Below are 11,876 nucleotides of genomic sequence, written 5' to 3'. Positions count from 1 at the left end.
GTTAACAACACAATATTATAGAGTGATTCTGTTAACAACACAATATTATAGAGTGATTCTGTTAACAACACAATATTATAGAGTGATTCTGTTAACAACACAATATTATAGAGTGATTCTGTTAACAACACAATATTATAGAGTGATTCTGTTAACAACACAATATTATAGAGTGATTCTGTTAACAACACAATATTATAGAGTGATTCTGAGTGGAATATTGTCACAAACAGACTAGGAACCAGGCTACCTCTGTTCACTTATGAGCAACAAAGCATCTCAACTCACAGTCAAATACCAAAACAAGAATAAAACATTTGTTGAAAATAGAAGCAAAAAAAATCCACCTCTTCCTGTTCAGAGAGAAGACAAGTACAACACTACAAGGCCTTGGGAGCTTGTGACTACCAGCCTATGACCTTGTCAGGAAAAACAAACTAATCACGATAAAATGGCATTTGTTCCAAAATAGCTGGACAAGCACTAAATTACAGTAGTTTAAAGCAGCCTCTGTTTAAAGTACCACCTTCTACATCTCTAAACAGTGCTGTAAGTCTCCAGCCCATTCCAATCTTGTGTTTTGCTATATAAGGCAATAGGCAACACGTATGACTCATGCCATTTACTGTGGTGAGGTTGGAATGTAAACTTTATATGCGTTCTGCCGTCTGTCATCTCTGCTTCACACAAACGTGATTAAATCACCCTTCACCACAGAACTGAAACCTGAGAACATATTGAGGGGGAGTAAACTGAAGAATGTATGTCAACCTTCAAGGAAACACCCCCGATGCTTTCTCAGTAATACTGAGATGTGTATTCGACCTCTTTGCAGACATGGAAATACCATCATGATGAAGTAAACAGTCACCTACATTTAGCCTAGCTCATGTGGGCCACAACCTAACCACAGGTAGACAGGTCGCCCCATCTAGCGCACAGGGGTATTCTACAGCCCACACGAGGAGTTCTACAGCCCACACCGAGGAGGAGTACTACAGCCCACACCGAGGAGGAGTACTACAGCCCACACCGAGGAGGAGTACTACAGCCCACACCGAGGAGGAGTACTACAGCCCACACCGAGGAGGAGTACTACAGCCCACACCGAGGAGGAGTACTACAGCCCACACCGAGGAGGAGTACTACAGCCCACACCGAGGAGGAGTACTACAGCCCACACCGAGGAGGAGTACTACAGCCCACACCGAGGAGGAGTACTACAGCCCACACCGAGGAGGAGTACTACAGCCCACACCGAGGAGGAGTACTACAGCCCACACCGAGGAGGAGTACTACAGCCCACACCGAGGAGTACTACAGCCCACACCGAGGAGTACTACAGCCCACACCGAGGCGTACTACAGCCCACACCGAGGAGTTCTACAGCACACACCGAGGCGTACCACAGCCCACACCGAGGCGTACCACAGCCCACACTGAGGTGCACTACAGCCCACAATGAGGCGCACTACAGCCCACAGTTAGGTATGCCTCAGCCTCAAGCTGTCATTTCCTGTGTACTATAGACAAGCATGTGAACACACAAACCACGTGTTTACATCTCATTACTGTCTTACCACTCTGCACAGTGCCCTGCCTACAGATCTAACTCCCTGCACACTGGGACTGACTGCACCCTGCTCTCAGAAGTTACAAACTGGCCTGGTCTGCACACTACCCTGCCTAGCACCCTTCCTGTGCTGCCTAGCACCCTGCCTGTGCTGCTATTCTATATGTAATCAGTTGATCTGGATGACAGACACCTCTGTGTGGAAACTGCGTTTTGTCTCATCTCTCCAACACCTCAGACAGGAGGGACTGGTGGTTAGCTAGCCACACGTGAGGAGGATAGAGCAGAGACACACTTCAACTGAAGAGAGATGTTGGTTTAGGATTCATGACATATTACTTATTCACACGTAGAAAAACAGGTTCTAGTATGGGGTCAGTCTGACCAGCGTGACCCCCGTCAGAGAGCCAATAATAATCATATGATGGAGAATAATTATCCTTCCTGCACTGAGTTCCAGTCAGGGGTGGACCAGAGTTCATCGTGTCTGCTGTCACACAACATTCCATTATCAGTGAAACAACGCAGGAGGAATAGAGGCACATCGATTGACCTATACCAAGGAAAGCAGTAAGACTATGGACCACAGTACATTGTGAGGTTACATATACTACACAACCAAAAGTATGTGGACACTTGCTCGTCAAACATCTCATTCCAAAATCATAGGCATTAATTCATATTGAGTTGTCTCCCCTTTGCTGCTATGAACAGGCTCCACACTTCTGGGAAGTCTTTCCACTAGATGTTAGATTATTAGTGAGGTCACACACTGATTTAGGGTGATTAGGCCTAGCTCGCAGTCTGCGTTCCAATTCATCCCAAAGGTGTTTGATGGGGTTGAGGTCAGGGCTCTGTGCAGGCCAGTCAAGTTCTTCCACACCGATCGACAAACTACTTCTTTATGGACCTCGCTTGGTGCACGGGGCATTGTCATGTTGAACTAGGAAAGGGCCTTCCTCAAACTGTTGCAACAATGTTAGAAGCACAGAATCCTCTAGAATGTCATTGGTTGCTGTAGCGTTAAGATTTCCCTTCACTGGAACTAAGGGGCCCGAAACATGAAAAACAGCCCCAGACCATTATTCCTCCTCCACCAAACTTTACAGTTGGCACTATGCATTCGGGCAGGTAGCTTTCTCCTGGGTGTTTCAACCAAGGATAGACCATTTTTACACGCTATGCGCTTCAGCACTTGGCGGTCCCATTCTGTGAGCTTGTGTGACCTACCATTTCATGGCTGAGCTGTCGTTGCTCCTAGATGTTTCCAGTTCACAATAACAACACCTACAGTCGACCGGGGCAGTTGACCGGGGCAGTTGACCGGGGAAGCTCTAGCAAGGCAGAAATTTGACAAACTGACTTGTTGGAAAGATAGCATCCTATGACGGTGCCACGTTGAAAGTCACCGAGCTCTTCAGTAAGGCCATTCTACTATCAATGTTTGTCTATGGAGATTGCATGGCTGTGTGCTCAATTTTATACACCTGCCAGCAACGGGTGTGGCTGAAATAGCCGAATCCACTAATATGAAGGGGTGTCCCCATACTCTTGTATATATACACACGCAGTGCATTCAGAAAGTATTCAGACCCCTTGACTTTTTCCACATTGTTACAGCCTTATTCTATAATGGATTCAATTGTTATTTTTCCCTCAATCTACACACAATACTGCATGATAAAAATCTGAAAAATAACATTTCCATAAGTATTCAGACCCTTTACTCAGTACTTTGTTGAAGCACCTTGGGCAGCGATTACAGCCTCGAGTCTTCTTGGGTATGACGCTACAAACTTGGCACACCTGTATTTGGGGAGTTTCTCCCAATAATCTTTGCAGATCCTCTCAAGTCAGGTTGGATGAGGAGCGTCGCTGCACAGCTATTTTCAGGTCTCTCCAGAGATGTTCGATCGGGTTCAAGTCCAGGCTCTGGCTGAGCCACTCAAGGACATTCAGAGACTTGTCCTGAAGCCACTCCTGCGTTCTTGGCAGTGTGTTTAGGGTTATTGTCCTTTTGGAAGGTGAACCTTCACCCCAGTCTGAGGTCCTGAACGGTTTTCATCAAGGATCTGAATACGTATGTAAATAAGGTATGTTTATTTTTTATTTATTTAATTTGCAAACATCTGTTTTCACTTTGCCATTACGGGGTATTGTGTGTAGATGAGGAAAACAACTCATTTAATCAATTTTAGAATAAGGCAATAACGTAACAAAACGTGGAAAAATGGAAGGGGTCTGAATACTTTTCGAATGCACCGTAGTGTCATTAGTCACAATAATTGAATATTTAGACAATGGAACAAAGCCTTAGCATCAGAAGTGTCCCCCTTTCTCCTATTTAAATGAGTCCTTTATGAATGTTTTGTTGGTTAGCCATTTAGCTAGTATATCTAGCTGCCATGGAATGAATCGAGTCTAGATAGACTAGACATGACAAGAGCAAGACTAGACATGACCAGAGCCATATAAACAATGTGGCTACCCATCATTATGACTAATTATATATTGAATGACCAGAGGACATATTTTCCCCTCCCTGTAAGAGCTGAAACAAAAAGCCTGGTGAAACAAACACCAACTCTGAGTCACACAGCTTTTTCACCCCTGGATTCGTGCCCCAACCCACCCAACCCCCCCCTGGATTCGGCCCCGACCCACCCAACCCACCCCTGGAGTCGGCCCCGACCCACCCAACCCACCCCTGGAGTCGGCCCCGACCCACCCAACCCACCCCTGGAGTCGGCCCCGACCCACCCAACCCACCCCTGGAGTCGGCCCCGACCCACCCAACCCACCCCTGGAGTCGGCCCCGACCCACCCAACCCACCCCTGGAGTCGGCCCCGACCCACCCAACCCTGGAGTCGGCCCCGAACCACCCAACCCTGGAGTCGGCCCCGACCCACCCCTGGAGACGGGTTAAAGAAAGTCCAACGTGAATGAAGGGGAGGAGACGGGTTAAAGAAAGTCCAACGTGAATGAAGGGGAGGAGACGGGTTAAAGAAAGTCCAACGTGAATGAAGGGGAGGAGACGGGTTAAAGAAAGTCCAACGTGAATGAAGGGGAGGAGACGGGTTAAAGAGACATGGATTGTGGGTATATGGGCAACACAAAATATTTAAATGCCTTTGACCGGGGTATGGTAGTAGATGCAAGAACTGCAACGCTGCTGGGTTTTTCACGCTCAAAAAAGTTTCCCCGTGTTTATCAAGAATGGTCCACCACCCAAAGGACATTCAGTCAACTTGACACAACTGGGACGTATTAGAGTCAACATGGGCCAGCATCCCTGTGGAATGTTTGACACCTTGTAGAATCCATGCCCCGATGAATTGAGGCTGTTCTGAGGGGAAAAGGGGGTGCAACTCAATATTAGGAAGGTGTTCCTGATGTTTGTTATACACATTGTGTGGATACATACAAAACACACACACTACCAGTCAAAAGTTTGGACACACCTACTCATTCCAGGGTTTTTCTTTATTTAGAAAAATAGTGAATACGTCAAAACTATGAAAGAAAACATGTAGAATCATGTAGTAACCAAAAAAAAGGTTAAAGAAATCAAAATATACAGTATTTTATATTTGAGATTCTTCAAAGTAGCCACCTTTTGCTTGATGATATCTTTTCACACTCTTGGCATTCTCTCAACCAGCTTCATGAGGTAGTCACCTGGAATGCATTTAAATTAACAGGTCTGCCTTGTTTAAATGGAGCCGACCCTTTTTTTAAATTTTCACCTAAAATGACATATCCAAATCTCAGGACCTGAAGCAAGGATTTGCATATTCTTGATAACCATTTGAAAAAGGAAACACGTTGAAGTTTGTGGAAATGTGAAATTAATGTACGACAATATAACACATTAGATCTGGTAAAAGATAATACAAAGAAAAAACATTCGTATTTTTTTTTGTACCATCTTTGAAATGCAAGAGAAATGCCATAATGTACTATGCCCAGGTGCAATTTAGATTATGGCCACAAGATGGCATCAGTGTATGTGCAAAGTTTTAGACTGATCCAATGAACCATTGCACATCTCTTCAAAATGTTGTATCAAGACTGCCCAAATGTGCCTAATTGGTTTATTAATACATTTAAGTTCATAACTGTGCACTATCCTCAAACAATAGCATGGTATTATTTCACTGTAAATTGGACAGTGCAGTTAGGGGGAATAAAGTAGATGTTAAAGTTAATTTGTGGAATTTCTTTCCTTCTTAACCCGTTTGAGCCAATCAGTTGTGTCGTGACAAGGTAAGGGGGTACACAGAAGATTATTTGGTGAAAGACCATGTCCATAGTATGGCAAGAAAAGCTCAAATAAGCACTGAGAAACAGTCCATTATTACTTTTAGACAATCAAGCGCTATGATGGCTCTCATGGAAAAGAAGCCCCAGAGTTACCTCTGCTGCAGAGGATAAGTTCATTAGAGTTACCAGTTTCAGAAATTGCAGCCCAAATAAATGATTCACAGAGTTCAAGTAACAGACACGTCTCAACATGAACTGTTCAGAGGAGACTGCGTGAATCAGGCGTTCATGGTCAAATTGATGCAAAGAAACCACTATTAAAGGACACCAATAAGAAGAGACTTGGTTGGGCCAAGAAACACGAGTAATGGACATTAGACCGGTGGAAATCTGTCCTTTGGTCTGACGAGTACAAATGTGAGATTTTTGGTTCCAACCACTGTGTCTTTGTGAGACACAGAGTAGGTGAATGGATGATCTCAGGATGTGTGATTCCAACCGTGAAGCATGGAGGAGGAGGTATGATGGTGTGGGGGTGCTTTGCTGGTGACACTGATTTATTTAGAATTCAAGGTACACTTAACCAGCATGGCTACCACAGCATTCTGCAGCGATACGCCATCCCATCTGCTTTGCGCTTACTGGGACTATCATTTGTTTTTCCAACAGGACAATGATCAACACACCTCCTGGTTTGTATGGGCTATTTGACCAAGAAGGAGAGTGATGGAGTGCTGCATCAGATGACCTGGCCTCCACAATCACCCGGCATCAACCCAATTGAGATGGTTTGGGATGAGTTGGACCGCAGAGTGAACAAAAAGCAGCCAACAAGTGCTCAGCATATGTGGCAATTCCTTCAATGCTGTTGGAAAAGCATTCCAGGTGAAGCTGGTTGAGAAAATGCCAAGAGTGTGCAAAGCTGTCATCAACATTCAGGGTGGCTACTTTGAAGAACCTAAAATATATTTTGATTTGTTTAACACTTTTGGTTACTACATTATTCCATATATATATATATATATATATATATATATATATATATAGTCGAAGTCGGAAGTTTACATACACCTTAGCCAAATACATTTAAACTCAGTTTCACAATTCCTGACATTTAATCCCAGTAAAAAATTCCCTGTCTTAGGTCAGTTAGGATCACCACTTTATATTAAGAATGTGAAATATCAGAATAACAGTAGAGATAATGATTTATTTCAGCTTTTATTTCTTTCATCACATTCCCAGTGGGTCAGAAGTTTACATACACTCAATTAGTATTTGGTAGCATTGCCTTTAAAATTGTTTAATTTGGGTCAACTGTTTTGGGAAGCCTTCCACAAGCTTCCAACATTAGTTGAGTGAATTTTGGCCCATTCCTCCTGACAGAGCTGGTGTAACTGGGTCTGAGAAATGAGACATTTTCTATAGGATTGAGGTATGAGGCTTTGTGATGGCCACTCCAATACCTTGACTTTGTTGTCCTTAAGCCATTTTACCACAACTTTGGAAATATGCTTGGGGTCATTGTTCATTTGGAAGACCCAAGCTTTAACTTCCTGAATGATGTCTTGAGATGTTGCTTCAATATATCCACAGAATTTTCTTACCACATCTATTTTGTAAAGTGCACCAGTCCCTCCTGCAGCAAAGCACCCCCACAACATGATGCTGACACCCCCATAGTTCACGGTTGGGATGGTGTTCTTCGGCTTGCAAGCCTCCTCCTTTTTCCTCCAAACATAACGATGGTCATTATGACCAAACAGTTCTATTTATGTTTCATCAGACCAGAGGACATTTCTCCAAAAAGTACGATCTTTGTCCCCATGTGCAGTTGCAAACCGTAGTCTGGCTTTTTTATGGTGGTTTTGGAGCAGTGGCCTTTTCCTTGCTGAGCGGCCTTTCAGGTTATGTCGATATAGGACTCGTTTTACTGTGGATATATATACTTTTGTACCCATTTCCTCCAGCATCTTCACAAGGTCCTTTGCAGTTGTTCTGGGATTGATTCGCACGTTCATCTCTAGGAGACAGAACGTGTCTCCTTCCTGAGCGGTATGACGGCTGCGTGGTCCAAAGGTGTTTATACTTGCGTACTATTGTTTGTACAGATGAACGTGGTACCTTCAGGCATTTGGAAATTGCTCTCAAGGATGAACCAAACTTGTGGAGGTCTACCATTTTTTTTCTGAGGTCTTGGCTGATTTCTTTTGATTTTCCCATGATATCAATCAAAGAGGCACTGAGTTTGAAGGTAGGCCTTGAAATACATCCACAGGTACACCTCCAGTTGACTCAAATTATGTCAATTAGCCTATCAGAAGCTTCTAAAGCCATGACATTATTATCTGGAATTTTCCAAGCTGTTTAAAGGCACAGTCAACTTAGTGTATGTAAACTTCTGACCCACTGGAATTGTGATACAGTGAAATATAAGTTAAATAATCTGTCTGTAAACAATTGTTGGGGAAATTACTTGTGTCATGAACAAAGTAGATGTTCTAACTGACTTGCCAAAACTATAGTTTGCTAACAATACATTTGTGGAGTGGTTGAAAAACGAGTTTTAATGACTCCAACCTAAGTGTATGTAAACTTCCGATTTCAACTGTATATTGTTTCATAGTTTTGACGTCTTCACTATTCTACAATGTAGAAAATAGTAAAAATAAAGAAAAACCCTTGAATGAGTAGGTGTGTCCAAACTTTTGACTGGTACTGTACATATGTATATATACACACACACAGACATATATATACTGTATATGCTAGACATGCCAATGGAGTCTAGATAGTGAATTTGCATGTCTAGCCTCTGACGCCATACCTCCTGCTGCAACAAAAAAAAAGGTTTGCAAAGAAGCTCAACTTTCTAAAGCAAATTAAGTTGATGCATTTGCAAATACGTAGGCTACCTTTGACACAGAGTAGGCTAATAGCTGTTTGCATGAATAGCCTCTTAGGGAAAGTATGCAAATGTCACTATGTAAAACCATGCACAGGTTTATAAGATTCAACCGACTGATGCAGACATCCCGGAGCTCCCTAGCCCGTGAAAATGATTCTGAGTTCCATTAGTGTTTGGATGAAGGAGTCTTCTGTATAGGGGGTTAAGAGCCACAACGCTCGGTCTAAACAGTAACAGACAACGGACATTATCTTTCATAACAGCAAGAAATAATACAAAATAAAAAAAATAACTGATACACACCTTTATAGGGTTAAGGTTCCCACACGGGCATATTTCCATTTTACAGCGCTTGTTTACGGAGGACAGAGGACTGACTATCTGTGCTAATTAGCCATCTGCGTCTCTGAACACCTGTGTGTAAAGGGAAGACAGACACCACGAACGTGTCGTCACTGAAAAATACTGTCGGCTACAACTGTTAAAACAGGTTAAAACAGTGAGCAGTAAATGTATTTTCCCTTCATGACATTATTTTGATGTGATTTGAAAGTAGAGGGAGTTGTTTCTAGAACCATCGCACATTTGAGATCGATTCATGTTTAGATGGAGTATTTAGCTGTTTTGGTTTCCAGAGCCAATTCTCCTTTAACTAGAACATGTAAGAACCTTGGACTATAAGGAAGAATGTTGGGCTCCCGTAGTCCATCATTGGACGAGGAGCCCCCATACATTTTGGTAACGGGGTACGCCTACCGTGTCACAGCTCGGAGAATCTGAAACTAGTATGCATTTCTGAGATGGACTTGAAATACATTTATATCAATGCAATTGAGTAACAAATATTTGCTTATTTTTTTGTTGTTGACATTGACAAATTCACAACATGTCTGACTTTCTAACTGGTTGAACGCAGCAGGTGTATAACTACAACCAATTAGCACGTCGGAAATGTCTGAGTTTCGTGCATGTGGACACAGGTGGTTCAACCCGCTACAATGGGCGGATCCGTTTTGCATGGCCCGGTGCACCGGTTGGGCGGAATTAAATTATTTAGACCATTCCATTGGTCATTAAGTGACATCTCCATCCACCCGGGCACCAGGCTACGCAAAACGTGCTCTAGTGGAAGTTTGGCGCTTCCAAGACCGCTGGAAAAATCATAACGTCAGTGATCTTCAGGTCGGAGCCACAGAAAGATGCCGAGTTCCTATCTTGGAATTCCGAGTTGGATGACCGTACAAAACGAATTTTCCCAGTGGGAGCTCGTTTTTTGCAATTTCTCATTTGTCTTGAAAAAACTGAAGTCGGAGTTTTCCGAGTTCCCAGTTATTTTGAACGCGGCAGTTGTTGCGACAGTTTTGATTGCATCCATCGATACAAAGTATCAGCGTTACTTTTCACGTGGCTGCGTGCACCAATGGGTCACTGAAGTTCAACTAAATATTCTCTAAGCAATCGTGACCTGTGAAAAGAAATCCACATTCTAATATCGTGCTTGGCATGATCAATCATCTATACATAATCATTAGCGGTGCAAAATCGGTAACAGACTAATAACAAATTAACTTCAGTTACAAAACGTCAACTTACCTCTTTATTCTGAGTAGGCTACTGAACAAAGTTCCCGCAAAGAATCCATGAAACACTCAGAAGTCAGATAAACGAATCGAACATTCACATGCTGCTTCCGATTGCACGGCGAGGGTTTACCAGACCAAATGATGGCATTCACTCAAATGTCAGGACAAACAATTGTAAGCCTGAACGCGAACTAAATTGCCTTGTATGCCGTATATACATTGTAGTATGCCGATATGTTTTCATCATCTGTGCTGTTAACTGCTCGAAGTCCGCTGGGATCGGAGGGAAAGGATTCAACCAATAAGCGACAGACAAGACGAGGGAGGGGAGGTCTGTGATCTAGCCTATAGGCGGGGTTAAAGGGTCTATAGGCGGGGTTAAACAATAGAACAAGCGTAAGATCAATGTTAAAGGTCCAATGCAGCCGTTTTTATCTCAATATCAAATCACTTCTGGGTAACAATTAAGCACCTCAATGTTATTGTACATAGTGCACTACTTTAGACCAGAACCCTATTCCCTATATAGTACACTACTGTTGACCAGAGACCTATAGAACCCTATTCCCTATATAGTACACTACTGTTGACCAGAACCCTATTCCCTATATAGTACACTACTGTTGACCAGAGACCTATAGAACCCTATTCCCTGTATAGTGCACTACTTTAGACCAGAACCCTATTCCCTATATAGTACACTACTGTTGACCAGAGACCTATAGAACCCTATTCCCTGTATAGTGCACTACTTTAGACCAGAGCCCTGTATATAGGGTGGCGTATGGGACTTAAAAGGGTAAATAAAGGTGCAGTGAAGTAATTAGAAGCCAAGACACTACCCAGGAGCTGTGATTTAACCAGTTCACTTCTGGCCTCACAAGACTAAGGTATATTAGGCTAGTACATCAGAGCTTGACCTTTTGTCAGTCATTCGTTTTTAGATCATTAACTTATTAGAGAAAGACCCTCAACAGGTATTTCTGAGTGTAATTTAAAAACTGTAGTGACACCTCTTGCACTGAGCTGCAGTGTGTTAGACCGCCGCGTTAGACCGCCGCGTTAGACCGCCGCGTTAGACCGCCGCGTTAGACCGCTGCGCCACTCGGGAGCCCATAAAGTGACATTTCAGGCCTTTCGAAGATGACAGAGACACATTTAGTTTAGATTTTTAACTAATTACAGGAAAAGCCCTCCCATGGTATGTGGAAAGCCCTCCCATGGTATGTGGAAAGCCCTCCCATGGTATGTGAAAAGCCCTCCCATGGTATGTGAAAAGCCCTCCCATGGTATGTGAAAAGCCCTCCCATGGTATGTGGAAAGCCCTCCCATGGTATGTGAAAAGCCCTCACCATGGTATGTGAAAAGCCCTCACCATGGTATGTGGAAAGCCCTCCCATGGTATGTGAAAAGCCCTCCCATGGTATGTGAAAAGCCCTCACCATGGTATGTGAAAAGCCCTCACCATGGTATGTGAAAAGCCCTCCCATGGTATAGTGGAAAGCCCTCCCATGGTATGTGAAAAGCCCTCACCATGGTATGTGGAAA

General features: G+C 43.3%; 2 protein-coding genes across 3 annotated transcripts in view; one reads left to right on the top strand and one right to left on the bottom strand.

Annotated features, from left to right (window-relative positions):
- The window catches only part of c9h15orf39 (chromosome 9 C15orf39 homolog), a 29,845-nt gene extending 19,248 nt beyond the window's left edge, over positions 1 to 10,597 (bottom strand). The window contains exons 1-2 of one of the 2 annotated variants that reach the window (XM_071415659.1): positions 10,339 to 10,597; positions 9,049 to 10,210 (exon numbers count right to left, since the gene is read on the bottom strand). The gene's annotated coding sequence lies outside the window, so the exon portion shown is untranslated. The remainder of the gene's footprint in view (positions 1 to 9,048; positions 10,211 to 10,338) is intronic. The other variant, XM_071415658.1, reaches the window with a different exon arrangement.
- LOC139584099 (uncharacterized) lies at positions 760 to 4,500 on the top strand. Its single transcript, XM_071415608.1, has 3 exons — positions 760 to 801; positions 914 to 1,444; positions 4,138 to 4,500. Exons 1-3 carry the CDS (start codon positions 760 to 762, stop codon positions 4,498 to 4,500), a joined length of 936 nt encoding a protein of 311 aa, XP_071271709.1.
- Positions 10,598 to 11,876: the final 1,279 nt, after the last annotated feature.

This window comes from Salvelinus alpinus, chromosome 9 (assembly GCF_045679555.1).
Source record: "Salvelinus alpinus chromosome 9, SLU_Salpinus.1, whole genome shotgun sequence".
In the NCBI taxonomy this organism is placed as follows: Eukaryota; Metazoa; Chordata; class Actinopteri; order Salmoniformes; family Salmonidae; genus Salvelinus; species Salvelinus alpinus.
This window is presented reverse-complemented; position numbering and strand designations above follow the sequence as displayed.

Coding starts and splice junctions, on each gene's coding strand:
- LOC139584099 (XM_071415608.1), top strand. CDS start 760: ATGTATGTCAACCTTCAAGGAAACACCCCCGATGCTTTCTCA. Junction 802..913: donor ACACCCCCGATGCTTTCTCA/GTAATACTGAGA, acceptor ACCTAACCACAG/GTAGACAGGTCGCCCCATCT. Junction 1,445..4,137: donor GTACCACAGCCCACACTGAG/GTGCACTACAGC, acceptor TGAAACAAAAAG/CCTGGTGAAACAAACACCAA.